This window comes from Echinops telfairi, unplaced genomic scaffold, assembly GCF_000313985.2.
Source record: "Echinops telfairi isolate 266 unplaced genomic scaffold, ASM31398v2 ScPeMD7_7410;HRSCAF=8448, whole genome shotgun sequence".
Lineage (NCBI taxonomy): Eukaryota > Metazoa > Chordata > Mammalia > Afrosoricida > Tenrecidae > Echinops > Echinops telfairi.
In genome coordinates this window covers 4,597,435-4,625,279 of record NW_022111310.1, presented here as the reverse complement: position 1 = coordinate 4,625,279, position 27,845 = coordinate 4,597,435, and the positions used below count along the sequence as shown (strand labels likewise).

The following is a 27,845-nucleotide window of genomic DNA, read 5'->3' as shown; positions in this document are numbered from 1 at the left end:
TTAAAAATGAGAAAAGTAAACTGACACATATTAACGTAAATGCATTTCAAATGGTGCATCTATGGTTGCACAAGGCAAATGCCATGCAAACCCTTGAATTGTAAACTTAAAAACGAATTGTAGCGGAAATATATATTTACCACAGTAGAAAAGACAACCCTCCAAGGATTCCTCGCTCACACTCCTGCCACTGGCTGAAGAGGCTCTCTGGGCCTGGCTGGCTGTCTTGGCTGCCCACATGTTCTCTGGCTCCCTCATAGCAACACCTGCCTTCGGGCCATTCCTCAACTTTCCAGGCAACGTGTTCTCTCCCTGAGAAGCTCTTCCTTTAGTCGTTGCCCGGCTAGCTTCCCAGACTTCTTCAAGGCTGCTTTCATGTCACCACCTCTATGTTGATAACCTTATTTTAAATTACAATATGTTGCCTGACCTTGTCACCTTCTTTCTGGCTTTTGTGATCCTGACTACTTTGGCATTTTGGGCTATGATTTTGTTATATTTGTAAATGATTACTTGGGTCACAATCAAACTTAATAGCTGACAGAAGTACAAAGACCACGTGATTGGTTACAGGGGAAAATTTGTACCCAGGGGCTGACAGTATTCATACTGTAAGAATAACAGCCACATCACCCTCACCTCCAATTCCACCTTGCTCTTTTTGAACAGTAAAAATATTAGCAGAAAGAACTAAGGAGAGAAATTATAAGAATGAATATGGTCCCATGACATAAGAAAGCTATTAGTAAATTAATCTTCAAATTTTATTCAGAAAAGATATGCAGAAAATTAATTTTTAAAAGTTTAAATGAATGTGAATGGATCTGAAGTTCTTTTTTATCGGTTGTAAAAATATTTGCTGGCAGTCTGGCTAGACCAGAGGAGGTACACTGGTACAGATAGGAACTGAAAATACAGGGAATCCAGGATGGATGAGCCCTATAGGACCAGTGGTGTGAGTGGCAAAACAGGGAGGGTAAAGGGAGAATGGGTAGGAAAGAGGGAACCGATTACATGGAACTGTGTGTGACCTTCTCCCTGGGGGACAGACAACCGAAAAGTGGGTGAAGGGAGATGTCGGACTGGGCAAGATATGACAAAATACCCATCTATAAACTATCAAGGGCTGATGAGGGAGGGGGGAGCGGGGAGGGAGGGGAAAAATGAGGACCTAATGTCGGGGGTTTAAGTGGAGAGAAAATGTTTTGAGAAACGATGTACAAATGCGCTTTACACAATTGATGTGTGTATGGATTGGGATAACAGTTGTATGAGCCCCTAATAAAATGTTTTAAAAAAAAATATTTGCTGGCTCTGTGCCCAGAGTTTAAAATATATCAGCATGAGCCTAATGAAAAACAAGCTGTAGGTCTCAGGGAAATTCAATATATTCTCTTTCTTTTCCTGTTCGTTTTTTTTATTGGTTTCCATGGGAATGTAGGCTGGTGGGGAATCTTTGAATCTATTCATGGAAAACAGATGCTTGTATTTTCTTGATTAGTAAAAATAGGGGTCAGTGAAAAGATAAAGATGATTAGAAAATTAATCATAACATGTTTAAAACAAAATTCTGTCAGTTCTTCAGATATTAAAATACAATGTTTTTTATTTTCTGTTTGAGAGACACAGTAACATAAAGAAAACACTGAGTTTAAAGGAAGATGATCTCGGTCTTACTCCTGAATCGGGCTCAGGAGAATGAAACCCTTTGGTGCTCATTTGGAACTTTGACTGGGACAGTGAATTCGGGAATTCCTCTAGACTAGCATTAGTTAAAGGTCTGAGTGCTTTCGCAGAGTATGTAAGTTGTTCCTTTACTGGAAATACTGAGCTGGGAATCAGAGAAACAAGATACATTGACCCTGCCAACAACAACGTAGCCTTGAAGAACTCAACCAAATTATATATGTTGTTGTTACTTGATTCTGACTCAAAGTGACCTTACCTGTAAGAATGAAATGTTGCCTAGTCTTGTGCCATCTTCATGATAGCTGGTAATTTTGAATCTATTGTTGCTATTATGCATATGAGGTGACTGAAAAGACCATGGGCTTGCTCAGATCCACTTCAATCATCAAAATGACATTTTTTGCTTTTTATCACTTAAAATGGACTGTTGCAGAAGATTTCAAATATGTTATGTGACTTCATGACTACTGCTTCCATGAACATGGATTGTTAATCAAACTAGAATGAAACTGTTGTTAGTTTGCTTACAAAGAAAATAGGAAAAAGGTTGGAAACTGATTGTGGTAGCAATTGTACAATTCTACTTGATGTGATTGAAATATGGAATATGGTATGTATGAAATCCCAACTAATAATAAAAAGTTACTAAAAATGCAAATAAGTCTAACTACTATGAGGTAAAATGAAATATTTTTTTCTTATTAGAACCATGTTAGAAAAATTGAAAGTAGTGATTTCAATCAAGATTTGTTGACATGTTGTTCGTGTGAAAATAAATTTCACTCATGCTAGTAGAAGTACATACATTAAATAAACTAAGTATTAAAGGCAAAAACAGGCTTTGATTTCAATTCTCAAATTTGTTTAAAAGTCTTAGTTACCTAGTGCTAGTGTAACAAAATATACTGCTTTAAAGAACAAACATTTACCATCTCATAAAATAGGATGCTAGAAGTCCAAATTCAATGGGTGGCTCTATGGCTGGCTTTTGCCTAATTCAACTCTTGGTTGCTGTTGATAGGTACTGTTAGGTTATTAGGTACCGCAGAGCCAATTCCAACTCATAGTGGCCCTGTGCACAACTGTGTAGCCGGGCACCATCGTCACAATCATTGCTATGTTCGAACTTTGTTGAAGCCTTTGGGTCAATTCACTTGAGGGTCTGCTTCTCTTTTACTGACCATCTACTTTAACACTTTATAAAGAGGGCTTCTGCAGCAGAGTTACTGAGCATAATACATCCTTTCGTTTCTAATTGCTATTTCCATGGGTATTAATTGTAGATCCAAGTAAAATGACTTCCTTGACAACTTTAATATTTTCTGTTTATCATAGTGTTTATTGGTTCAATTGTGAGGATTTTTGCTTTCTCTTTGTTAAAGTGCAATCTTTTTTTGCTGCCATTTAATGACCTTTTGCTTTCCTCATGTATCATGTTCTTGATGTCCTCCCACAGCTCAGCCGGTCTCTGTCAGTAGTGTTGAAGGCATCCAATTTGTTCTAGAGATGTTTTCAAAATTCAGGTGGGCTATATTCCAGGTCATATTTTGGCTCTTGTGGGATTTGTTTTCATTGTCTTCAGCATCAACCTGACCTAGCATACGAGCAATTGATGGTCGATTCCACAGGCAGGCCCTGACCTCTTTTTAGTATTTCTTTGCATATGGATATTTATTACCCTACCACAGGCAGCACAAGACTTCAAGATCGATCTCGAAATGTCCCTTTCTGAGATGAGTGCAAAGCCCTTCTTCTGGAATCTATTACTCCTGGCAGAGGAAGCCATGTTATTTTCAGATTCAAAATGGCTGCCACCAGTCCATTTCAGGTCACTTACACCTAGGGTACCGATCTTTATGTGTTCTGTTTCATTTTTGACAAATTCCAATTTGCCTAGATTCATATATTGTCCACTCCAAGTTCCTATTATTAGAAATGTTTTCAGTTCTTTCTTCACATTTTGATGAGTGCCCCAGCAGCACATGAAAGTCTCCAAGCTTTACCCCCACAGGCTTTACTCCATTCACCTTACAATGGCTGACTCTACTTGGAGAAGGCAGCTCTTCCTCAGTCATAGTTTGAGTGCCTTACGACCTGCGGGGTTCATCTTCTGGCTCATCTCCGACAATGTTCTGCTACTATTCCTGAGGTTTTCTGTATCCGGTGACGTTTTGAAACTATTCATAAGGTTTTCAGTGGCTAATTTATCCGAGTGGACAGTCCGTTCCTTCTTTGTAGTCTGTGCTTAGTCTGGAGGCTCTGCTAAAATCAGTTCCCTTCGGGTGATCCTGCTGGTACGATTTGAAATAGCTGTGCCATAGCTTCCAGCATCACAGAACCACACACGCCACCACAGGACGAGAAACTGACGGGCAAGTAGGATCTTGCACTACTTCCCATGGACTCTTTCAATCTTGCAACTCGAGACATAACCTTTTGCTGTTATCTCTTTTGGTTTTTAACTCCAAATCTTCTCACATTTCATGATAATACGTTTTCTTCTTAAATTGCATTTTGAAATTTTTTTTTTCCCTTTTGAAATTTTCTGCTCAGCTCTTTAACTTCCTCATCTCTGCCATTCATTTTGGCTAATTTGTGGGAAAGGGCAAGTTTCAAAGTCTCTTCTAATATCCACTTTGATATTTTCTTTCTTTCCTGCATTAAAACACATTTTTTTTGCTTTCTTCATGTATGATGCTCTTGATGTCACTCCACAGTTCCCTCGTCTTTAATCATTGGAACTTAATGTGTCAGATATATCTTTGAGATGGTCTCTAAATTCAACAAATTACTCAAGGTTGCATTTTGGACTTTGTGAACTTGTTTCAATTTTCTTCAACTTCAAACTAAACTTGCATATGATAGTATAATTATACTGAGCATCTCTCTTATCTATTCCCAGGAATGTAGTCAAAGGAGCCATGGTAGTGTAGTGGTTACTCATTGGGCTACTAACCACAAGGTCAGCAGATTGAAACCACCAGCTGCTCTGAGGGAGAAAGATGGTGCTTTCCACTTCTGTAAACAGTTGCAGTCTTATAAACTCCTAGGGACAGTTCTACCCTGTCCTATAGTGTCTGTGAGTCACCATCACCTTGATGGCAGTGAGTGTGTGGGGTCCAAGTGTTCCACTTCTGTAAACAGTTGCAGTCTTAGAAACTCCTAGGGACGGTTCTACCCTGTCCTATAGTGTCTGTATGAGTCACCATCACCTTAATGGCAGTGAGTGAGTGGGCTCCATATGTATAGTGACCATTTATGTGGTTGAAAAGATATTTGCCATGAAGAAGTCATAGGTCTTACAAAATTCTACCATGTGATTTCCAGTTTCTTTCTATCACTAAGGCGGTATTTTTCAACTACTTATCCCTCCTTCGTGTCTCCAGCTTTAACATTCCAAACAGCAATGCGATATGTGAAATATTTAATCTGGCTCTCCTAGCCATCATCCTTGTTACTCCCACCAAATGACTCTCATTTTCCTGATTGGTCTGGGTAAGAAGGTGTGGAAGATATTGATTGGATTGTATGATTCAGCTGTGAGGGACTGCCATCCTGCTGGCAGTGAGATTCCTGTGCAGTGAAATTACTGGATCTAGGAGATAGCAGAGTAGTGACGGAGGAGGAGGAGGAGCACTAGAGAGGAAACAGTGGAATCTCTAGCCCACAGAGCACGTAAAGCTGAGTGCTTTGAGGTAAGGTGCTGGCTTGTGGAGTGGGTGCCTTTGAGCACTTACTTTGGGGAGTCGGGTTTGCTGACCCATGGGGCTAAGTGGCTTTAGGTTGAGTCTTACGGGAAGTGAGGTGACTTTGGGCACTTCCCTGGGGGAGCTGTGTCTGCTGATGGACCCACAGATCTGGAGCTGACTGGAGGCATATAGCAGAGTGGCATGCCCTTTAGGCATTTATTAGCAGCCCTAAAAGTACGTTGTCACATATACGGACTGAACAACTGTATCCTAAGCATTTATCACCTTAATTGTACCCTGTAAACTTCCATAATAAATAATATAAATAATAATGAGCCTTGTCATTGAGTTCCATGTGGCCATTACAATAAATTACAGGATATAGCTGAGAGGTAGAGAAAGTGCTGTGTGAAACAGAACAACCAATAATTATCGATGCATCTTGATTGCATATTTGATCTATGTCAGACAAAAGTTGGAAGAATTCTTCAATTTCTTCATCATTGGTTTTAGGGGCTGGTGTGTAAATTTGAGTGATTGTTATGCTAACTGATTTTAAATTAGGTATACAGATATTATCCTATCACATATAGCATCGTACATCAAGACAGATCTGGAAATGCTCTTTTTAATAATGAATGCAATACCATTCCTTTTGAATCTGTCATTCCTGTCATGTTAAATCATGATTGCCTGATTTCTAATGGCCAATCACAGTGCATTTCAGCTCATTATTGCCCAGGATATGGATTTTCATGCATTCCATTTTATTTTCGATGACTTCCAATTTTCCTAAATTAATACTTCATACATTCCACATTCCGATTATTGATGGGTGTTTGCAGCTGTTCCTTCTCATTTTGAGTCATGAGGGTCCAAAATGCTTTGCTTCATCCATGTCTTTCAGGTTAACTATCTGAGGAGGCATCTCTTCCTTAAATGTTTTGTGAGGGCCTTCCAAATTGAGGAAGGCTTGTTCAGGCACGATATCAGACAGCGCTCATAAGGGTTCAGTGACTGACTCTCAGAAGTGGATCTTCAGTTCCTTCTTCCTAGCCTGTGCTTATTCTGTAAGCTCTGTTGAAACCTGACCACAATGGTTAATCCAGCTGGTATCTGAAATATCCTGCTGGCATTGCTAGCTTCCAGCAACCCACCAAGACACCACAGTACAACAGACTGACACACATAGATGAATTCAGTTTTTTAGTTGGCAAACTCATTTCAATATAAGATTTTAGATATTTGAAATCAGTTTCTAATGTGGATCAGTAGAGGACAGATTTAGAGACTGTTTCTAAAGACCTGGAAGAGGGCAAATACTGATGTTCATTTGGAATCCCAGAAGTTGAAATATAATGAAACAGAGACTCTTTAGATTAGGACTTTCGGCTCACCTGGAAAACACACTGTGCCTAGGGCTGAACTCAAATGGGGTAAACTTCAATGGTTATGCAATATTGGCCATCTCAGTCCACAGATTTTTAAAAACTTTTTTAAATAGTATAGATGAATGTTTACAGAGTAGTTTTCTATTCAACAATTTATACTCAATTTGTTTCATGTTGCAACCCCTTTAATGTAACAGTAATTCCCCACTTTCTTCCTAGGTTTCTCCTTTTCCTGTTCCTTTCTGCCCTCTGAGCTTTGTTTTTGGGGCAAATGCTGCCTCTTTGTTCTTCTATTTTTCTGACTTGTGTTCTTCCAAGGGTCTACCTTTGCCTCAGTAAATTTGTGTAAACCTTCCCCTTATCACTCATGATGCCAAGAATTTTGGTAATCAGCTCTCTCGACAACTGGTTAGAAGAGATCCATATTTGTGTCCATTCCAAACAAAGGTGACCTAATACAATGTCGAAATTAGTGAACAATATCACTAGTACCATCCAAAAGTACAATTTTCCTGGAGATAATGTTAAAACATTTGAACAAGTACACTGTGGGTAAAGTGCCAAAAATTTAAACTGGATTAAAAAGAGGATGTGCAACAAGGGGTAATATTGCCAATATAAGACGGATCTTTGATGTAAGCAAAGAATTCCAGAAAGATGTTCACCTATGTTTTATTGACTAAGAAAAAGCATTTGACTGTGTAGATCATAACAATTTATGTATAACATTGTGAAGAATGAGAACTATTTGAAGAAGAAAATGCCATCAGGCTAAGAAGAAGGCTCATTAAACAACCAGTAATATGTGATACCATTACCTTGCTTGCCGATAAGACTCAAAGCACTTACTGATGGAGAGCAAAGAGGACACCCTTCAGAATGGAGCACACCTCAGTAAAAAAAAATCCTCAAAACTGGTCTTATAACATCATAATAAACAGAGAAAAGACTGAAGTTGTCAAAGATATCTTTTTACTTAGACCCACAATCAATACCCATGGAAAAACCAGTCAAGGAGTCAAACAACATATTGCATTGGGCAAATCTGCTTTAAAAGACCTTATAGTATGAAAAAGATGTCACTTCGAGGACTAAGGTGTGACTAAGCAAAGCCATGCTATGTCCAATCATCACATATGCACGCAATTGCCAGACAATGAATAAGGAAGGCAGAAGAATTGATGATATTAGTGAAGAACATTGTGGTACTTAACATGTGCTCCTGTCAACTTGAGTGAAGGGGTGGAGTCTAGCCTGCCAATCAGGTCACGGCTCGATGACCTCCATTGGAGGTGTGATGGAGAAAAATAGCTTACTGGAGTCGAGGCCCACTATCTGTGCCTTCCCTCCCTTTCCTGTATTATTGTTAGCAGGAGAGAGTCAGTGAAAATGAGAGAGACTAGCAATACGATGGTTGAAGCCGTGGCTGCAACAATTAGGCCATTCATTTGAACCAGAGGAAGGGTGGTGCATGACTGGGCAGTGTCTGCTCTGTTGGTCTATGAGCCACAAGCAGGGCAATGGTCCTGGGTAACAATAACAACAGGATTAATTGTGGTAGACATGTTTGTACCGAGAGGGAATACAGGAATAGGTTATAAAAAGGGGGAGTTTATAAAAATAGAGTTGAAGTGGCCTGGAAAGTGGATATTTATGTGTGTTTTACTGTGTGAATATATACAAAATAAGGAAACCTAATATTGTAATCTGAAATTAAGTTTTCCTGAAAAATTTCATAAGTATCTTTCCCTTTTCTCTAATTTTTTTCGTTTGTGTATGCAGTAGATTTAAGATGGAAGCAGAATATCTTGAAAACTGAAAATTAATATTCAATGTTAATGGCTGAAATAAGAATTGTTTGTGAATTAGAAAAAACCCAACCAATATAATACACCCATAATCTGAAGCCGCTTTAATTTTTATGTTAGCATGATATAATTTTTTCAAAATGGGTAGTCTTAATCTTTTCAAAGCCAAATTAATAACCTCCTAGAAGATTAAAAATATGTAACTATTAACAGTCCATAAGATTGCTGAAGCTTTTTTCATCCTTATTAACAAATAACTGCGTCTGTGGAAGTCAGACAAAGAGTGGCTTCCCTGGAGCAACATATTTCAGACAATTAGATACCTTTTGTGAGAAGCCCAGAAAAGGTCTGGTGGATTGCTTCCTTGGACTAAAGTGAGGGTAGCAAATGGAAACACGTTAGGTACAGATGTTCACTACATCGAGATGAATTTTTCTCCCATGGGTCGCATTTCCTTAGCTGCTTGGACTCATGGCAATTTGTTTTCACAGAAGTGAGGATGTGTTAAAATACCTAAGGCAAGCAGCACTGCTCAGTAACATTTTGCACATACATGTATTTTGAGACTGGGTAAATGTTCCTAATAAACAAAACTGTGAAGCATTTGTCTTAACAATGACTTTCCACATAAGTGACAATCAATATATTGTACTTACACAATAATGACATGTCCGATGCTGAGCCAAGTTCTGGGGGTTCAAGACTAAATGAGACAAGGTTCTTGCCGGACCTTCCACACAGGCACAGACAAGTAAGCAATAATTACATTACAAGGTACAATTGCTCTCGCGGAGGGAAGAGCAAAAAATGCTAGGAGAAGTTGAATTTTCCCCCTACTACACATAAGTTAAGAGAAGAAATTTTACTATCACACAGACACAAACGAAACAAACAAAATAAATTACGCAGGAGATGGTTGATCTTCGGTCAATAAGAACGAGCACTGAAATTTTATGTAAAAAGCACTTAGGTTATATGGTTTTTGTATATCACACAATTCCCTGAAGCTTCCGTTTCCTAGGCGTGTTATTTGTATGTGAATGTTATGTACATGGGGACATTACTTGGGAAGAGGATAGTCTTCATATATTGTGGCTCTTGTTGTTGTGAGGGGTTGTCAAGTTGGTCTGACGCATAGAGACCCAAGGAACAGAAGGAAACCCACCTGGTCCTGAACCATCTTCACAAGTGTTCTTACGTTTGAGCCCCTTGCTGCAGACACTTTGTCAATCCATCTTGTCGAGGGCCTTTTTACTGCTGGCCCTCCACTTTACCGTAAGCCTCTCTTTTTTTTTTTCTCAAATCAATTTATTGGGGCTCATACAATTCATCACAATACATAGATCAATTGTGGAAAGCACATCTATACATTTGTTGCCATTATTCCCAAAATTCGCTTTCCTCTTGGGTTCCCAGAATCAGCTCATTTTCCTTTTTCCCCCTTCTCCTCCCCTCCCCCTCCCCCGTCCCCCAAACTTGTCTCTCTGGATAACATGTTGAAAGTACGTGAGATGAAGTCTTCCTGTCCTGTGGCTCTTGATATTTTATAAAACACTTATTTATTGTAAGGCAGATATGCCAGCTTTAATTATTAGTGAATATCTTCATTCACAATTTTTGTAAAGAACTTCAGAGAAGTAATCATATCTTTCATCTCTATATTACAATAACTGGCATAGTACTTGGTACATAGTAGCCTTAACATAGGTTGGTGAATGAATACATGCACCATACATGAATGTTGATGATTACACAAAGAACATTCCCTCTTGAGTTCACAGATATCACAATAGTGTTGGTAGAAATATTTGAAAATCATGTTTGATATCAGATTAGTTCACTAGATACAGAGGAATAAAGATAGGTATTTAAGAATACTTGTCTATAGTAGACTAATGTGATTTAAAAAAAAATCATTTTACTGGGGGCTTGTACAACTTTTATCACAATCCATACATCCATCCATTGTGTCAAGTACATTTGTTGCCATCATCATTCTCAAAACATTTGCTTTCTCCTTCAGCCCTTGGTATCAGCTCCTCATTTTTTTCCCCTTCCTCCCCTTCCTCCCCGCCCATCCCCCCATGAACCCTTGATAATTTATAAATTATTATTATTTTGTTATATCTTACCCACTCTCTTCCCCGAGGGAGGAGGTTATATGTAGACCCTTGTAATCAGTTCCCCCTTTCCATCCCACCCTCACAGCATCGCCACTCTCACCACTGGTCCTGAAGGGATCATATGCCCTGAATTCCCTGTGTTTCTAATTCCTATCTGTACCAGTGTATGATGTGATTAAAAAAAAATTCCCTCTCTATGTATAACCACAACTACATAGTAGATATTTTGCAAATATTGATTGAATGAACAATACATCTACCTCAACAATACATCTCCAGATCAAATTCCTTCTCTCTATTGGCCTTAACTATAATGGCTTTACTTGTCTTACTGAAGTACTTTGATCATGTAACTTCTATTCTCCAAAATATTAAGTAGCTTAAAAATCAACATCAAAACTACCATGCGATATCATCTCAGCATTGTAAAAACGGCATAGAGAAAAACAAAATTAAAAAAGCTAGAAATCAGCAAATGCTAGTCAGATTGGAGGGAGACTAGAACACTTATATATCATGGTTGGCCTTGTAAAATGGTACAACCGCTAGAACATGGCATGATTGTTCCTCACAGAGTCAGAACTAGAAATGCCGTAGGGACTAAGTGTACTAGGTTTAAAAAACTTTTGAAAGAATGCAATCAAAAGCTAATGGAACTTTTCTACCAACTTTTTATAGCCCCCTCCTATGGCCTGGAGATATAAGAGCAGGGACACGAACAGACATATGCGCACCCATGCTCAATGTAGCATATTCACAACAGCAGAAAGACGGAAGTACTCCATTGTACGTATAGGCGCACCCATGCTCAATGTAGCATTATTCACAATAACAGAAAGACAGAAGCACCCTAAGTGTCCATCAGCTGATGGACAGATAAACAAACTGTAGGATATATGTACAATGGAATACTACACAACAAAACATCCTATTAAAATGGATGAATCTGGAGGATATAGGTCAAACACAAATGGGCAAATATTGTAATGATACCACTTTTGTAAAAGGTCACGAATAGGTATACATACGGAAAACAATAAAATATGAAAACAAACAACTTACATGATTCCCCGCAGTAAGGGCCCCTCATGACAACAAACATAGAAAGTATACAGTACAAAAAGCTTGACACTGACACACAGCAAATACCAGTGGATGAAAACTAAAGAACTAGGTTGTGCTGGAAAATATAGTTACCTATGTTTTACAATTAGATGGAAGCCCTTCACAAAAATTAGTTTGTTAGGTATTCAAATATTTAAATGTGGAAGAAAATATGGGCTAATGGAAAAAGAATCTCTGCTCAGCTCTTTAGAGTCCCAGCTGTTTACTGCTAGACTTCTTCAAGCCTCGTCCTGTACAAGGCCCAGCTCAGGAATCTGCTAATGGCTGGAAAGGAATTTTTAAACAGAGCATGTTGAGTTCCTTTGCTGAAGTTCCCTCCTCTTCAGCATTTTGCCTTTCAAGTCCCAGCCAATGACGGCTACAAACGATTTCTTGGTATCCTTGGCCAGTAAGATTTCTGTTTTTCTAGGGTTGTATTCTTCTGCAACTCAGTATTGAAAGTTCTCTGTGGGAAAGAGTCGGATGAATGTGGCTCTCACTTTACACTGCTCTGAAAGATCAGATCTAGTCTATGCCGGTTGCTCTCAATGCCTTCAAACAGTATATGTGAGGGGGTTTCAAAAAGTTCATGGAACAATTCCATTATCTCTTTTAATCCCTTTTTTTCCCACAAACGTTTTAAAGATCATTCATATATTTTATTCAGGTTTTATAGATGCTTTTGGCAGCTGGGTTAGTTCATGATAAGCTGTCGGGTCTAGTCATGGGAGTCTCTTGGTTGCTCATTTTTCCGATTCCTTCTTTTATGACTTCAAACATTTCATGAGTAGTTATTGCGAGTGTACTTTTAGTAATGGCAACAGCTGGAGAGATGTACTGTAGTCTGTGATAGAGTTTGATAGTCTAAATCACTTGTTTGTTGTTTCTGCTGACTCTCACTCATGGCAGATTGCTTCTTTATGTGTTTGGTAAGCTTCCATTGTGAGATCATGTTTGGTTTATTTTAATATGGGAGAATCCTGGAAGTTAAAGGAGATGATGTTTTCCCTAAAGAGCATTTGTGTTTGCTTCTGCTCAGAGGTGGTGTGCTACAGACCTGGACGTGTTTGTATTCCAAGCTTAACTGAGTCTCAATCCAACTTCCTCATTTTGAGGTTTAGTGTCTTACATAATTTCCACATATTCTTTAAGAATTATTTCTACCCCAATCCCAACTATGTAGACAGCCACTACTCCCCCAGAAGAATTCACTTCAGAGGACAGCACTGAAGCTGCAGCTCTGGGAGAGGGACATGTGTGATCAGAGCATACGGGAGAAAACCAAGGGGGAGGAAGAGAGAGTGGAGCACATCCTGGCCCACCAAGCCTTGAGGACGATATTCTCGCTCAGAGCAGCCAATCCACAAAGAAGACCATATGGCTGGCCCCACTATGAGACAAGACATCCCTCACTGACCTATAGCCCGACAGGGGACAACAATGGAGACACAGTGTGGGATTTGTGCCCAATCTGATCCCACCACACCGAGGCAAAACACTAAGGGCGTGCAACAGAATAGCAAGGGGAATAGAGCAACAAAGTCCCCAGGTGATACCAAAAATAGACTTTGGGGCCATGGCTTGGCACCCCATCAGACTCGACCAGAAAACACTTCTAAAGGCCAACAAACAGTCCTTGAACTAACTAAAAGCTTTTCTTTTTTGTTGTTGTGCTGTGGGTTTTTTTGTCATTGGCTTTTTTGCTGTTGTTGTTTTGTTTTGTTGCTTGGCTTTGCTCTGTCTTGTTTTTGTGGATGTTATTATCTCTGCAGGTCTGTCTAAATAAGATAGGCTGGATGAACAATCTGGAGGAGAAAACAACGAGACCAACAGTTCCGGGGGGACATGGGAGAGGGGGAGATGGGGTGAAAGGAAGTGGGTGTTAACAAACCCAGGGATAAGGGAACAACAAGTGATCCAAATCAGTGGTGAGGAGGGTCTAGGAGGCCTGGTAGAGCGTGATCAAGTGTAATGTAACCGAGAGAAATTACTGTAACCCAAATGAGGCTGAGCATGATAGTGGGACAAGAGGAAAGTAAAAGGAAATAGAGGAAAGAGCTAGGAGGCAAAGGGTATTTATAGAGGTCTAAATACAGGCATGTATATTTGTAAATATATTTATATATGAGGATGGGGAAATAGATTTATGTGCATATATTTATAGGTTTAGTATTAAGGTAGCAGATGGACATTGGGCCTCCTCACAAGAATACTTTGCTCTATTAAATTGGTATTCCATGATGCTCACCTTCCTGACACGATCACTGAAGACAAAGCTGGTGCATAAGTAAATGTGGTGAAGAAAGCTGATAGAGCCTGGCTATCAAAAGATATAGCATCCAGAGTCTTAAAGACTTGAAGGTAAACAAGGGGCCATACCTCAGAAGCAACAAAGCCCACATGGAAGAAGCACACCAGCCTGTGTGATCACGAGGTGCCGAAGGTATCAGATATTAGGCATCAAAGAACAAAAATCATATCATTGTATGTTCACCTCCCAGATACGATCGCTGAAGGCAAATGGGTGCATAAACAAATGTGGTGAAGAAAGCTGATGGTGCCTGGTTACCAAAAGACATAGCATCTGGGGTCTTAAGGGTTGAAGGTAAGCAAGTGGCCATCTAGTTCAGAAGCAACAAAGCCCACATGGAAACAGCACACCAGTCTCTGTGATCACAAGGTGTTGAAGGGATGAGGTATCAGGTATCAAAGAACAAAAAATTATATCATTGTGAATGAAGGGGAGTGCGGAGTGGGGCCCCAAAGCCCATCTGTAGGCAACTGGACATACCCTTACGGAAGAGTCGTGGGGAGGAGATGAGCCAGTCAGGGTCAGTGTAGCAACAATGAAACATACAACTTTCCTCTAGTTCCTAAATGCTTTCCCCACCTCCTCCCCGCCTCACTATCATGATCCTAATTCTACCTTACAAGTCTGGCTAGACCAGAGGATGTACACTGGTACAGATAGGAACCGGAAACACAGGGAATCCAGGACAGATGATCCCTTCAGGACCAGTGGTGAGAGTGGCGATACTGGGAGGGTGGAGGGGCAGTGGGGTAGAAAGGGGGAACCGATTACAGGGATCTACATATAGCGTTCTTCCTGGGGGATGGACAACAGAAAAGTGGGTGAAGGGAGATGTCGGACAGTGTAAGATATGACAAATAATAATTTATAAATTATCAAGGGTTCATGAGTGAGGTGGGGGAGCAGGGAGGGAGGGGGAAAAATGAGGAGCTGATGCCAGGGGCTTACATGGAGAGCAAATGTTTTGAGAATGATGAGGGTAACAAATGTACAAATGTACTTCATACAATTGGTGTATGTATGGATTGTGATAAGCCCCCAATAAAATGATTAAAAAAAAAATTTCTAGACCTTCCTCTTCCTAGGGCTGCCTGGTCTATACAATCTCCAGTTTCTGAATAATACTCTACTTTATGAAACAGAAAATTCAATATATTATCTACATTTGATCCAGAGCACTAAAAAAATTATTACCACCTCGGTTTTGGAAATTCTACTAGTGTTAGTAAAGCCAAAGGATCAGTTGCTGCTCTGACAAACACAAACCAAACAAGAGGAGTAGGTAATACATAATTATCAGAAACTCCAAAGAACATACATTTTTTAACTTAGGACATATATGTAAGATGTAACATGTAATTCATAGTTCCATTTAATCTTTGATACTATCCACTATCACACACACACAATAAACCATGGTAGACACAAAAAGCAAACAAAACAGCACAATGCATCTTATAAAGAAACTTATAGCTAACATTTCTGGTTGTACACACCTAGTCTCTCATTTTGGTCATATATCTCTGCAATGATATCATGCCGTTGGATCACCAAATGAAGACCTCATTTCCTCACACACACCCCCATCACCGTGTTCCACTTAATATTAAGTTAAGTTCCCTCCACCTTACATTTTTGAAGTTGCATTTTAAACCTAAATGAAGTTTAACTTCAATGAATTATATGGAAAAATCTTAAGAGTAGCAAATTTTTTTTAAAAAAATCAGAAATCATGTTTTATTTTGTTTTTAAATAATTTTATTGGGAACTCTTACAGATATCATAACATTCCATAATTCAAATAGATCAGGCATAGTTGTACAATTGATACTACAATCAGTTTCAAAACATTTTCTTACTTCTTGAACTCTTTGATATCAGTTCCCCTTTATTCACCCCACCACCCTTCTTCCCAGGAACCCATATTGTTATTGTTAGTATTATATAAATATAAATCAATAAGCATGTGTATATAATATATATACATATATAACCTTATCTTATCCCATCCAATATATCCATTAACCTACAATTCTGTTATTCACTTCCCGCAAATTCCTAATATTGGGACTATTCCCTTCTGAAATTTTTTTTTCAAATGATAACAAGGTAAGTGGTGTTATCTTACCTGAGGGAGTAATTTGCACTACTGACAAAGCCCAGGTGAGAGGTTATAAATACTTTAGCAGTAGTTAAAAATGTGATTGAAAATGAGGGATGTTTTTAAATACATTATGATACTGAAAAGCAAATTCAAGAGAAATAACTGGAAATAACCTGACAGACCTAACAGATAAAAGCCTATAACTAGCATATTCAGTAGTATATTTTAATGTCAGTCTCTTTTTATGCATTCACCTAATGAAAAGATATTTTTCTAACCCTTCAATTAACCAGCTATATCTGGTTCACATTTTTAAATAGTGTCGGCTATTTTTGTTCCAAAAGTATAGAAGACTAAAATTGCAAAAAGACAAAATACCAGCCATTGGAAATACCTTTTAGAGATCAAAGTTTTATGGATGGAAAAATAATTCTTAGGCAAAAAAGTCTTTAAATAAATGCTGAAGCTTCTCTCCCCAACCCCCCACCCTCGCCTTTTTGTTTTGATAGGTTTAAACTTAAAAATCCAAGCCCTTGACGGTGCCTTTAAAAAGGCGAACATACTAATATTGGCAATATAACTTGAGATTTTTAAAAAAATAATGAAGACACATGTATAAAACAGGTTTCTGTGATGGCCCCAAGCCTAATACCACACATGAAACTTCAAAAAGTTTGTAGGAAAATCCCATTCTCTCTAAATTCCATAGTTTCCAGAAACCTTTTGAAGCCCCCTCATATTTCAAGAGAGTGCAACTTTTTATTGTAAAGCAACACTGATTAAGAGAGTCAAATTGTAAATAGTAAAAAAGGAGACATCTTCATACCTATTTCTAAAATGTACACCCAACCACAAGGAACATTTTAGTGTATTTATGTTGGGCCATTGCTTTACCCTATATATAATGTAATTCACAATACAGTTTTAATCATCTTGTACATATAACTGATGCGTTTTCCCCACTTAATGAATTCCCTGACAACAGCACACGATAGGTGGACGCTGCCATTAGTTACTTTGGGTTCACTCTGTAGTTTACAGATCATTTTTAAGGAAACAGAAGAGTCACGTATTCTTTGCTTCCTTGTATTTGTAGCCCTCTGCTGTATTGTTCCATTCATCAAGTGATAAATACTAAACGAGAGGCTTAATTTGCAAGTTAAGTTGACTTCTCACCTTTTGAGCTGCAAGATGGAGGGCCGTTCTTTGGCTGTGGTCAGTCTTGTTAACATCTGCACCTGCCTTCAGGAGAGCGTCTGCACAATCCACTCTGTCAGCCAGCACACAGTACATGAGTGGTGTTCTCCCAAACTGATCTTCTTTGTCTTTAAGAGCAGAGTCTCCTGTAAGATACAGACAGTGGCGTTTTACCAGTGTTGCTATTGTGGAACTAGGGGGGCGACATACAGTCCATGTTGATTTCCAAACACTGCTACATGCATGGAATGAATTCAGGGTGTGGTCAAGGCCATGTTTACTCCAGGGGAAGATTCTTTTTTGTCTCCTCTCCCTCCTGGTTGCTCTAGGTGTGCTTTGGCTTGGTCTTAAGTTTGGAACCATGAGCGAGTGACTGGGCTGGGCTCTATACCCCTGTCTCAGAAACCCACAGGGGACTGACTAACTGTGAGTCAGCAATTGACTGGATGGCAGTGAGGTTGTTTGTTTTGCATGTATCCTGGTAATAAAACAAGAAAGATTATTGTTCTTAAAATATGAATCAGAAATAGAGTAACGATTCCAGGAGGGTAGGGGAAGGGAAGGGGGAGAAAGGGGGAAGGGGGATGGATAGCAATGACAGAAGAATAACCCCCCTTGAGACGGACGAATACCAGGATAGTAGGTGAAGAGATAAAATGGGCAGTGTAAGATATATATGAATAATAATATCAATACATAATATATTAATGGTTCATTGTGGTGGCAGGGTGGGTGAGGGAGGGGAAAAAAAGAGGAGCTGATATCAAAGGGCTCAAGAAGAAAGATAATGTTTAGAAATTCTTGATGCCAACAACTGTACATGTACACTTGATACAATGGATGTATGGATTGTTATAATATATGTAATAATCTATTAATAAAAAAAGAGAAAGGAATGTGATTCAGGTTGTGTAACTCCTGGAGGAGGCAGGGACAGTGAATTATTTAATGTGGTTCTTCTAGCCAAAGTCTCTAACTTCTGCAAAAATACCTTTACCTGCATGGGCCTGGTTTTAAAAAAAAAATGGGGAGGTGGGGGAAATACTAAAAGGATTTACCTGTGAGTAATTTTTAATGGGATTCCTTGGAATGCCATCATGCTGCATATGAAATGAGCCCTCTAAGAAGCAGGAGGAGAGAGCTCATTGCCAGCAAGAACCAGGAGTGAGCACGTCCTCTGGACCCTGCGATCCCCATGCAGTGAACCTCTTGGATCCAGAAGACAATTGTGACATCAGAGGATCAGCAGCAGAAACAAGAGCTGGCGCATGGACAGAGTTACAGACTGCCCAACCCACGGAGCAATTAAAGCTGAATGCTTTTGTGCAGAGGCTAGCTTGTGGACTAGGGTGTCTCTGAGCACTTAATTGGGGGAGTTGGGCTTGTTGACCCATGGAAGTGGACCTGAGTACCTTTGGGCTGAGGCTTCCTGGAGTGGGGTGCTTCTGGGCACATAATTCAGGGAGTTGGGTCTACTGACCCACTGAGCTGTAACTGGATGCCTTTGGGTTGAGGCTAACTGCTGAGTGGCATTTAGTAGGTCTGAAAGAACTTTGTTACATATTTTAATGAACAACTCTATCCTGTATCGCACAGTATTTCCCACTTGCATTACAACCTGTTAATTTCCTTAATAAACCCTTGAATCATGAATATTACTTCTGGAGCTAGTGTAAAGCAGAGAATACTAGTTAAGACAACACAGCAGCAGTACGTTTGTTTTCAGAATCTCTCTTTTGAAGTTGGAAGCAAATTTTGCATTTGATTGAATACATTTAATGATTAAAAAATATATCGATCCACATTTTACAAAGATGGCACCGAAGGCAAAGAAGGAAGCCCCTGCCACTCCTAAAATGGAAGCCAAAGTAAAGGTGTTAAAAGCTCAGAAGGCTGTGCTGAACGGTGTCCAGAGTGCGCAAGCGCGCACACACACACACACACACACACAATCTGAATGTCACCCATCTTCTAAGAAAGCAGCCCGAGTACCCTCAGAAGAGCACCCCCAGGAGAAACACGCTTGGCCACTATGCCATCGAGTTCCCCTTGATCACTGTCAAACCCCAGATCAAACCCTGAAGGAGCTCTATAACACTGATGTAGCCAAGGACAACACCTGATCAGGCCTGATGGCAAGGAGGCGGCTCCTGACGATGACACTTTACATCAGTGGTTCTCAACCTTCCTAATGATGCGACCCTTTCATACAGTTCCTTGTGTTGCGGTAAAATTATTTCCGTTGCTACTTCATAGCTGTCATTTTTGATACTTTTATGAATAGTAATGTAAATATCTGATAAGCAGGATGTACTTTCTTTTCTCTTTTTTTGCCCGGGACAGCTTTATTTCAGACTAGGCCATGAACTCATAGGGGATGGGCTCCAGCAGCTCGGGCTCCTTCCCATTGGTCCGCACAAAGTGGACCTCTCGTGGAGGGGCAGGCTGGCGCTTCAGCGGCACCCAGGTGCCCTTCTCCTTGGCCTCCTCCTTCTGGTCGGTCTCCTCCGTACGCTTCAGGAAGCTGTGGCTCTTCGAGTGCTGAATGTGCACGTTGATGCTCCTGGCGAGGATCTTGCCCTTGACTTGCCTGTTGACAACAATGTTGACAGCATGCTGGGTCACGTTGTAGACGCGTCCGGTTTTGCAGTGGTCACATTTGTGCGGCATCCCCTTCTGAACAGAGCCCATGCCCTTGATGTCCACAGTGTCACCTTTCTTGCAGATTCGCATGCAGGCGTACAGGGGAACGACGCCGTGCTTGCTGAAGGCCTGGAGAACACGTAGTGGGTGCCGCTCCTCTTCCCCTTGGTGTTCCTCATTTTGGCAGGTTACTGCAAGATGGCGGTTCCGGCCGAAAGGTGCAGGATGTATATTCATTGTTACAAATTGAACATAATTAAAGCACAGTGATTAATCACAAAACAATATGTAATTATATATTTTGAAATATTTATGTTTTCCAATGGTCTTAGGGGACCCCCGTGAAAGGGTCCTTTGACACACACCCCTGCCCGAAAGGGGTCGAGACCCACAGGTTGAGAAGTGCTGCTTTAGATGTTGCCAACAAAACCAGGATCCAGCTGGCTAATGCTAAATATAAACTTTTTTCAAGACATACAATATATATATGTAGTTTCAGTAGAACCCTCTCACAAGGTTTCTGAGGGGTACAACTGTGTTGAGTATTATTCTCGCCACAAGGCCTTTCAGTAGGGAATGCAAAACCTCCAGATAGCCTATCAGTGCTTGTCTCTCACGATAAAGGGTGTGTTTTTCTACTGGCATCCTATTTGTGATGGTTAAACCAAGATAGTCATGACTAGTATTCAAAAGATGAGAGAGTTCGTGTTATGATTTCCCCCCAAGAGTGGGACTCCTCCTGGGGAGTTAAGAGTACATCAGAGGAATTCAGGAATTGTGGTCACAAGCATCAATGCTGCGACATGGGAGCAGTCACCAAAGGTGAGCAGTCCTAACCAAGACATTGAGCTTTAGAGCAAGCACTATGCTCTCCCCCCAAAGCTGGCTATCACATACAGAGACATTGTTAGAACACATTTTTATTGTGGTAAATACATAGGTACCCTAAACGCTGGCCATTTTAACAATCTTCACAGGTATAGCTCAGTGGCATTAAGTTCCTCGTGTTCCCACCAGAAGCTACTAGAAGTGTAGTGCTTACTTTTTCTCCTCCCCTGAATTTCTTGTTGTGTAACTGACTCTTATATTTCCCAAAGGATAAGATTTGATTGGCTTAGGTAGCCATCATCCAACATGTGGTGTTTATAAGGCAAAATTCAAGTATTTTAGGGAATCGAAAGCAAATATCTCCTCTTTAAAATTAGAAAAAGCCCCCTGCTTCCAGTGGGGGCCCTTCTTCAGTGGCCTCCTTTTGAGGGGAGAGGGGGAGCAGTGTGGGACCCATCAGGTTCCGAACTTCCCAGCTAACAGAGAGTAGGCTGAGAGAGGCCTGCTCGTGTACCCCCCACCTTATGCCCTTCTTTAGTTTCCTGAATCATGACATGGGAATACTTCCTGTCCAGCCTATATGATGCCTTATCTTGATGATGAAGTGAGATAATAATGGAATGACGAAAATGAGATGACTTATTGTTTGGTAGTATTTGATAAACTGAAACATGAACAAATGTAGGGAGCCAATATTCACTGCATGGTGGTGCATTTTAATGTGCATTCCTGTCAGGCACAGCTAATATAGAAAGCAGCTGGCTAGCATGCTGGGTTGTTTAAGTGTTCTGGCAACTGTGGAGGAAGCCACTAATCCATGACCAATTGGTGCTTGCTGACCTGGGGCTGGTTTTCTGCATGTGCTCATTGTGGACACAGCTCAGAAAGCAGAACTAACCTCCAGACTGGAAAGCGATTGCTCTGTTGCAGTCAGTTATTTTCAGGCTAGTTGAAGCAGATGAGTCTGTATGGTCAATGGGCCAGTATGTGCAGAAAGCCAAGTCCCAAACACAGCAGCTGAGGAAATGACTGTCACTTGTAGGCAGCAAAAAGGAGTGTCAGTTGACAGCACCATACACTACCAACACAGGTAAATCTAGCATTCTCTACTTGCTTGTTCTAAAATGTTGCTTTCACATAGTATCAAAAGTCCACTGATTTCATTGGCTTTCACTCACTTCCTACCTCACCCTCCTTATATTGTCACAATCTTGGTAAAGCTTTTGTCATCATTCAAAATGATTGATTGTTGTAGCGAGGCAACACAGAAACAATAAAGAGAGACCCACATGGTCTGGTGTAATGCAGTGAATTATTTAATATGACTCCTGCTTACTCCCACCAAATGACCTTCATTTTCCTGCTGGGTCTGGGTAAGAAGGTGGGGGATGATACTGAGTGGACTCTAGGATTCAGTGGTGAGCAATCACAGGGTGCGTTGTGATTGCCACCCTGCTGGGTGTTAGATGAACCACCTCAGAGGCAGTTGGGAGGAGGTCACTACCAGCAAGGGAGAAGAGACAGAAATGGAGCACTTCCTTTGGGCCCCCAAGGTCCCTGAGCAGTGAACCTCCTTGATCCAGGAGGCAGCTCTGACACCAGGGGAGCAGTAGGAACAGAACCAGGAGCCAGAGCATGAGGTGGAGCAGTGGACTTCTCAGCCCACACAGCAAGAAAAGCTGAGTGCTCTGGGGCAGCAGGCTGACTTGTGGAGAGGGGTGCATCTGGGCACTTAACTGGTTGACTTGAGTTTGCTGATCCACAGAGCCAGAACTGAGTGCCTTTGGGCTGAGAGCTATGAAGGAATGGCATGCCCTTTGCATATTTATTGACAGCCCTAAAAAAGCTTTGTAACTTTGCATGAACAGGGCAGAGGCCAGAGAGAGGCCTGCTGCAGGCAAGGCAGAGAAGCAACTATCTTGATTGAACAACTCGCATGTCCTAAGCAGTTCTCACTTAAGTGGTAACCTGTTAATTTCCTTAGTAAGTTCCATAAGTATGAGCAAAGAACCCAACTGAAAAGTAGAGAGTGACTTTTGCCAGTTATTTGCCATGTGATACATTTTGGTATCTCAGTAATTTAATGCATAAAATGAGAATAATGCTGGTCATATTACATTTTGAGGGCACTTGAGATTTTATGAAATATTTTTATATATTTTATAATTATATTTCCTGCAGATATCTTAAACTGACATTGATGCTGTTTATTATTTTGAAGTTATCATAGCTGTTAGATCAGACACTAAATCTTGCTGTTTTAATTATATCATAAAAAGTATTGCAGAGGGAAGCCAGTCAGGGTGCAATGTAGCAACCATGAAACATACAACTTACCTCTAGTTCCTAAATGCTTCCTCCCCCCACTACCATGATCCCAATTCTACCTTACAAATATGGCTAGACCAGAGGATGTACACTGGTACAGATAGGAACTGGAAACACAGGGAATCCAGGGCGGATGATCCCTTCAGGGCCAGTGGTGAGAGTGGCGATACCGGGAGGGTGGAGGGAAGGTGGGGTGGAAAGGGGGAACCGATTACAAGGATCTACATATAACCCCCTCCCTGGGGGATGGACAACAGAAAAGTGGGTGAAGTGAGACGTCGAACAGTGTAAGATATGACAAAATAATAATAATTTATAAATTATCAAGGGTTCATGAAGGGGGGGGGATGAGGACCTGATGCCAGGGGGTTAAGTGGAGAGTAAATGTTTTGAGAATGATGAGGGCAATAAATGTACAAATATGCTTTACACAATTGATGTATGTATGGATTGTGATAAGAGCTGTATGAGCCCTAATAAAATGATTAAAAATTAAAAAAAAATTGCAGATATATTGTTATACCTTGTTTTTAAGGTTTTATGTTCATCATATATCAGTATAATTGGTTTTTTTATATTTAGGCTCTTAAAAATATTTTTTCCTGAGTTCTATTTTACCAGACTGTCCCAAAGTGACCCATATCATGAACAAGCACATTCACAGACTCACCCAGTTCTGTTTATGCAAACATATGAATGTACAGATATATACAGGAGGATCTACTCACCTTTTAGCTCGGTGGTTAAAAGCACGGGTTGTGGAGTCAGTCTTCCTGGGTTCAACCTCAGTACTGCCACTGATTACACAAGTTAAACGATCTTATTTTGCCTCAGTTTCCTCACGTATAAAATGAACTTAATAAGGGTTCCCAAAGCACTTCATACTGTTTCATAATTAAATGAAAGGAATGAGTTATAAAAACCCTTAAAACAATTGCTGGCACCTGAAAGATCAGCTTCATAATTGGTAGCTAATTTAATCATCACTAGTGTGAATGTTTATACACATGAAGGTGACCTGAAATTGGGCTATCACCCTGCCACTTTTGTGGGTCCTTGCCACACCTAACTACTGTGTCTGGGGGATGTTAGACACAGTAGCAAGGAGGAGAAAGGAGTCAGATTTACACTTGCTCAGAACATGGACAGTTCAATAAAAGTTGGAGTAGAATCAGAGTAGTGTTGTCTGGTCACTGCTGCAAACAGCTTCAAACACTGTTAACAGTTACATCAATCTACTTATACATTTTTATATATTGCACATTTACAAGTTAATTTGTTTGCTTTTCATAAAGGAAGCAGTATTATTCTTTGTAGTATTTAGGTTTTTTCCTTGAGACATTTCTGAAATTAGTTAAGCTTTGTTCTATTATATTTGTCTAATTTGATATAGCAGTACCAGCAATAGAATACTATTTATTAGCTACTGAATGTCAGGAGCCCTGGTGGTATAGTGGTTACATGTTGGGCTGTGATCCTCATGGTCAGCCATTCGAAATCCCCGGCAGCTCCATGGGAGAAAGATGGCTTTCTACTCCTGTAAACAGTGAGTCTTGGAAGCCCACGATGAATCAGTGTTAACTCAAAGGCAGTGAGTTTATTGTTTGGTATGTTTGTGTTTAGCACTGTGTTAAGCACTAGGCTGCCAACCTCAAGGCTGGTGTTTCAAACTCATCAATCACTCTTGGGGAGATAGAAGATAAGGATGGCTGTCTGCTCCCATAAAGATTTTCAGACTTGGAAACTCTAGGAGCAGTTCTACTTTTTCCTACAGGGTGACTGTGAGGGGGGATCACTGGGATGACAGGTTGGATTTTTGGATCATATAGCAAACGGCATGCTTGACAGCTTACAGAGGTCATCTTAACTCTCACGCAGCGAAGTATGGTAATCTACAGTTTGAAGATAGGAAGCAGATGCAGAAAGAAAAAATGGCTTAGGTAAGTTAATAAACATAAAGTTGGTAGAAAATGGCATTAAAAGATAATGGATTTTTCCTATAGATTTTTCGAAGCTTCCTTCTATAGTTAATAAAAATGCAGAGGCAAAATAGAAAATTCTAAACCACACTGTACACTATTAAGATGAATCTCTTACATCTGTTACCAATTATATCTCTGGCTTTCATTCAAATTACTTGAATTTGATGTTAAAAGAAAAACTTACATATCTATAAAATGATAATCATAGCATAAAACTTCTTTTTCCATGGTTATGATTTTAGGCCTCCAAACTGTGCCCCAATATATCTGAATTTAGAAAACAGTGGGTTGTGCTAACACATTGATCCATTGTATTAGGTTAAACACTAAGAACTGCTACTAAAATAATGTCTCATTCTGGCGACGCCCTTTACTCTGCCTGCAGGTCAATGGGTAGCATGGAAAGGGTTCCATTTAATCAGTGTGTATGTAGAAAGAGACACTCATCTGTTTCCCTGGACTCAAACAAATCACTGACATACTTCACCACGGAAACAGTGGCGGGAAAATGGAAATCATAAGATGAATGGATTCACTAAGCAGTTGGTGAGCAAAGATTCAAGAAAAAAAATTCATCTGTAGTACTATGTCACTAGTTGAGGCAAGAAGATGGCATCTATTTAGGGATAAGTACACATTTCTCACAGGAAAGAATGTTTTAATCTCCTCGAAATTTTAGATGCACGGTCATATGGTAGCATGGATATTAAAGTATTGGGAAATACCAGAGACAGAAGGGATCACTATTAATGCGTGTGAGACATAATAGGACAGTTTTTAAAAGATGAGCAGCTCTCTTCTCGTTTCACACCATGTTTTCTTGTTAAAAAACTTTTTTTCTCTTTGTGAACATAAAATTATATGCAGTCCTCAAATTTTAGAGAAAGTGCATTAGCTAATCTGTATGACTGATTCTACCATAAGTTATTTCTAAGATCCATCATACTTTGCCTTTTCTTTCTTTTGAAGTTTACATTCTTCATTTAAATAATGGAGAGTTCCTCTTATAAGGTACTTTTTTGGGTAAAGCATTCTGACTGAAAAAAAAAAGCCCCACCCTAAGAAATTAGTTCTAACTTGTCTCTCAGCCCAACTTAATCAACTCAATTCACACGTAAGTCTCCATTCTCCCTAAAACTAGTCGACTTAGAAGGAAAGATATACTTTTGAGAGGAAGATTGTAAAATGTATTCTTTTTTAACCAAATATTTTTACATGTGCTAATTATATACCAAATATGATATATACAGCATTTTGCTGGATTTTACAAATACAAAGATGAATTAAATAGTCCCAGTCTACACTCATGGACATTAATATCTGATTAAAGAAGGAGTTATTCAAGAATAATTGTACACATAAACATACAGCTTCAAGCTGAGAAGTTCTTTTTTTTCCCTGAGAAGTTCTATGAAGGAACTGTAAGGTGGTCCCAGAGAGAACACAGTAACTCACGTCACTGAGACTGGAGGGTCACAGAGCTGCACTCTTGGAAGATATGACTAACACTGAGCCCTGTCGGATGAGTAAGAGTTAGTCAGACATAACACAGGGAGAACAGCATTGTAGGCAAAAATCCTGGAGTCGAAAAGAAGTTAACAGGTTTAAGAAACTGAAAGAAAACAAGTTTTTCTCGAAAGAAGGTTAAAAGTGAGGTTGGAGAGGAAAAGACATACATGTAGCCTTTAGATTTTTATTATTTTAAGTGCAATTGGAAGCAATTAAAGATTCTTGAGCAGGGAAGTGACAAAATTATATATATATGTTGTTGTTTTTGAAGAGAGCGTGAGACATTTAGCAAAACATCATATTCTGGGTCATAAAGCAATTTCAGTAAATTTCAAAAGAGAGAAGCCATGTAGACAATGTCCTGTGACTACAGCGCAATTAAGCTAAAGATCAATAACACAACCGAAGCTTTAAAAAATGCTCCTGGGCTTAAAAATTAAGAAATAGATTCCTAAATAACCTATGAGCCAAAGAAACATCTGGAAGGAAGGAGAAAATATATTTCACTGAATGATGATAAAAGCCCTATTTACATTGGTAAAATGCAGCTCAAACAGTTATTTCATGGAAGTGTAGATCTTGAAATACTGACCTTAGGAAAGAAGGTTAAACTGAATACCCTATCCATGTAGCTCTGAAAGTTAAAAACAAAACCACATAAACAAAAACACAGGACAAATACAAAGGACATCGAAGAAATGCAGTATTAAGAGCACAATACAAGACAAATACAAAACAGAAGGGATACAAAGAGTCAAAAATAAGACGAATCAAGAAAAAAACTAATACACACAAAATATCCTAAAAGGGTCAGAAACTATTACAAATCACCTAATGCTACAAATACCAAAAATGACACAGAAGAAACAAAAATCCTGACATCCTAGAGTCATTGAAGAAACTGACTAAGCAATAAAAAATCTTTGCATAAGAGATCTAGCAGAGCTCCACTATGATACTGGTAAAAGGAAAACCTAAATAGATTCCATTAAAACTCCACCCACTGCCATCAAGTTGATTCTATTAGTAGACACATGAAAATATGCTTACCTCACTTAAAACAAAGCACCACTGAAATTCAATAAAAGAATAGTGTAGTCAATAAGTGAATCTAAATCAATTGGATATCTACATGAAAA

At 39.7% G+C, this 27,845-nt stretch overlaps 1 protein-coding gene and 1 pseudogene across 2 annotated transcripts in view; both read right to left on the bottom strand.

Annotated features, from left to right (window-relative positions):
• INVS (inversin) overlaps window positions 1–27,845 on the bottom strand; it is a 152,336-nt gene that overhangs the window by 118,091 nt on the left and 6,400 nt on the right. For both annotated transcript variants that reach the window (XM_004711070.2, XM_045296561.1), the window contains exon 3: window positions 17,396–17,562. In XM_004711070.2, the coding sequence (XP_004711127.1) occupies window positions 17,396–17,562 (167 nt within the window). The remainder of the gene's footprint in view (window positions 1–17,395; window positions 17,563–27,845) is intronic.
• On the bottom strand, window positions 19,772–20,238 carry LOC101651498 (annotated as a pseudogene).